Source organism: Mandrillus leucophaeus, unplaced genomic scaffold (genome assembly GCF_000951045.1).
Source record: "Mandrillus leucophaeus isolate KB7577 unplaced genomic scaffold, Mleu.le_1.0 Scaffold14, whole genome shotgun sequence".
Lineage (NCBI taxonomy): Eukaryota > Metazoa > Chordata > Mammalia > Primates > Cercopithecidae > Mandrillus > Mandrillus leucophaeus.
Genome location: NW_012101365.1, coordinates 837616 through 840455, shown reverse-complemented (window position 1 = coordinate 840455; position 2840 = coordinate 837616). Strand labels below are relative to the sequence as shown.

The following is a 2840-nucleotide window of genomic DNA, read 5'->3' as shown; positions in this document are numbered from 1 at the left end:
AAAGACACATGAACACGTATGTTTATTGTGGCACTATTTGCAGTAGCAGAGAGTTGGAACTAACCCCAATGTCCATTAATGATAGACTGGATTAAGAAAATGTGGCACATATACACCATGGAATACCATGCAGCCATAAAAATGGATGAGTTCATGTCCTTTGTAGGGATGTGGATGAAGCTGGAAACCATCATTCTGAGCAAACTATTCCAAGAACAGAAAACCCAACACCGCATGTTCTCACTCATAGGTGGGAATTGAGCAAGAGAACACTTGGACACAGGGTGGGGAATATCACACACCGGGGCCTGTTGTGGGGTGGAGGCAGGGGGAGGGATAGCATTAGGAGATATACCTAATGTAAAGGACGAGTTAATGGGTGCAGCACACCAGCATGGCACATGTATACATACGTAACAAACCTGCACGTTGTGCACATGTACCCTAGAACTTAAAGTATAAGAGAAAGAAAAAAGAAAACTATTTCATTCGGTTTACAGAAGCAGAGGCTACTAAGTTGAGGGTCTCAGAAAGGGCTTATGTACATAGCTACTAAAAAATAGAACATTATAATAATACCAACAGTATTCCAAGTAAATAACCATAATTAAATTTTCCTCAACAGTTCATTCAGTCCTGTGTAATTCTTGTTCAGCTGAATCTTGGATTGGAAGTCTGCTTTTCTGAAGTACATCTTCTTCCAGACTGAAAAGAGTCCTGGAAATCCTGACTTCATCTACCAATATGGTCTGAAAGTCGTGTGATGTCAGCTGAGAAGTCTTTATCCAAAAATCCACTTTTTGAAATGCTAATAATTCAGACTATATCAAAAGTATAGTCGTTTTCATGAGGCTCTAAGACTCTTTGTTGAAGATATATCAGCTTCTGGCCTATAGCTTCTGGCCTTGCCTGTGGCAGAGCCTTTAGGCAAGCATCAGAATACCTCAGAAACTGCCTATAGATGACAAAGACTAAATGTTTATATTATTAGGATAACCAAAAGAATGGAATATAGTAAAATTCTTTATTGGGATACGATACATAATTATTTCATAGAGTTTGAACGATGTTTCCCCTGAATGCTTCTATATTTAATAGGTTATGTTGGGTATGGATATTTGTTTTCCATGCTGATCAGGAAGCAGGCAAAGAAAAGGAGTTCTGGAGAATTCTACAGGCAGGTTTCCCAACCCTTCTACTTCCCCTTATTCCAGATTTGAAGGATTAGGCCATGTTTTTCTTCTTTGCTGAGTGCTTGATTTTTCCCATGTTCTACCACTTGAAAGAAAGGTTTTCCATTTTGCTTCTTTGCTAGGATTGGACTGTCCAGAATGCTTTGTACAGTATATGTTTACAGTAAACTTAATCTTTTAACTGAACTGGAAAACATATCTCACAAGTATACTAGTATCCTGTTACCTTTCCCATGACTTTTTAAAATGTACTTTTTATTTTTACAAATGGAACTTTAGGAAATCTTTACAAAAATGAGGTTTTGTTTTTTTTTTTCCCTGTTTTTTGTTTTTTGGTTTTTTTCTGTTCTTGTGACCTCATTCTGTCTTAAAGGAAAGTCCCCGGTTAGTTAAAATGATATGTTCCCTAATATGTTTTAGGAACTTAACAGCTTTAAAAATGTTTCTTCAAGTTTGTTATGGAATCACTGCTGGTTTTAGAGCTGCTGTTGCTTTGATTTGTTTTAAAGTGCTGCAGTTCCTAAGAGTAGGTATAAAAGTGAAAGTTGATTATTGAAAGATGTTTGAAGAGGCACGTGTAAGATGTGCAACTATTCCTATTTGTCAAAAGACCTCTGTAGGAAGTGCTTCCCTTTTCTTCCTAGTGCCATTTAATTGGAATTTAAATGACAGCTATAGAAGATATGTGTTGATGTTACAACTCCACGAATTTGCTTTGACATCCTCTGAGCTTCACTTTTCTCATTTGTGTAGTAGGGCATGATTAAAAAAACACTTTGTAAATTTCTAGTGCTGTCTATATAGTACTCTACTCACATGTCTCTCCACATACTCTTTGACCCATGGTAGTCAAAGGATTCTCGTTCCTTTCTTGCAAAAGCCAGGTCCCAAATCACAGGGATGGAAGGCAGGTAAATGGTGATAATTTTACCTTTGTATTTTGTTGTCAACTTATGGATTTGTATCTTTTCAGGTTGATACAGGCAATACTGGAAGGGTGTTTGCTTCTGATGCTGCTGCTTTCCTGAAAAAATCAGGGCTTCCAGACTTGATACTTGGAAAGGTAGTGTTTGTTCATTATAACTAGATTATGAGTTTGTAAGGAATATGTAGTATAGATGAACTGGATTCAAATTTAGAAAGACACCATCAAGAAATTTAGAAGTTAGAACCCAGTCATAGAAACCATTTTAATAATAGGATGAAGGGAATTTGTAGCGTAGTGATTTACCCTCTTGAAAAGTAAGGTGTTTTTCAGATTTTTAGAAACAAACTACTTTTTAATAGGATAAAATGAGGAAGTAATAAGGACATTTGGTGGGGACAAACAGTGAAGACTGGGAATCTTGCCACACACTCAAACTTGGCTCTATCCGTACTTCCTCTGTTATAACTGTCTCTGTTTAATGTGTGGTGAATAGAGTGGAGGATGAGAGGTTTTAAAAAGAGCACAAAGAGATGGAAAGCCCCTCCCCTGTCTACTCCTTATACATGATATTGATATATATTCAAAATCCTGAAAAATAATCACTATTAATAATTTAATTATTCACAAATAAACATTAATCATCTCAACTTGCACATAGAAAAGAATATCTTAAGGATCCAAAATCAAGAATAGTATGTACATTCTAGTAGAAAGAGCAT

The 2840-nt window shown here is 36.3% G+C and overlaps 1 protein-coding gene across 1 annotated transcript in view; it reads left to right on the top strand.

The window, feature by feature from the left end:
* LOC105534938 (epidermal growth factor receptor substrate 15-like) overlaps positions 1 to 2840 on the top strand; it is a 28829-nt gene that overhangs the window by 9127 nt on the left and 16862 nt on the right. Inside the window, exon 3 of the mRNA XM_011973877.1 lies at positions 2167 to 2256. Within this exon, the coding sequence (XP_011829267.1) occupies positions 2167 to 2256 (90 nt within the window). The remainder of the gene's footprint in view (positions 1 to 2166; positions 2257 to 2840) is intronic.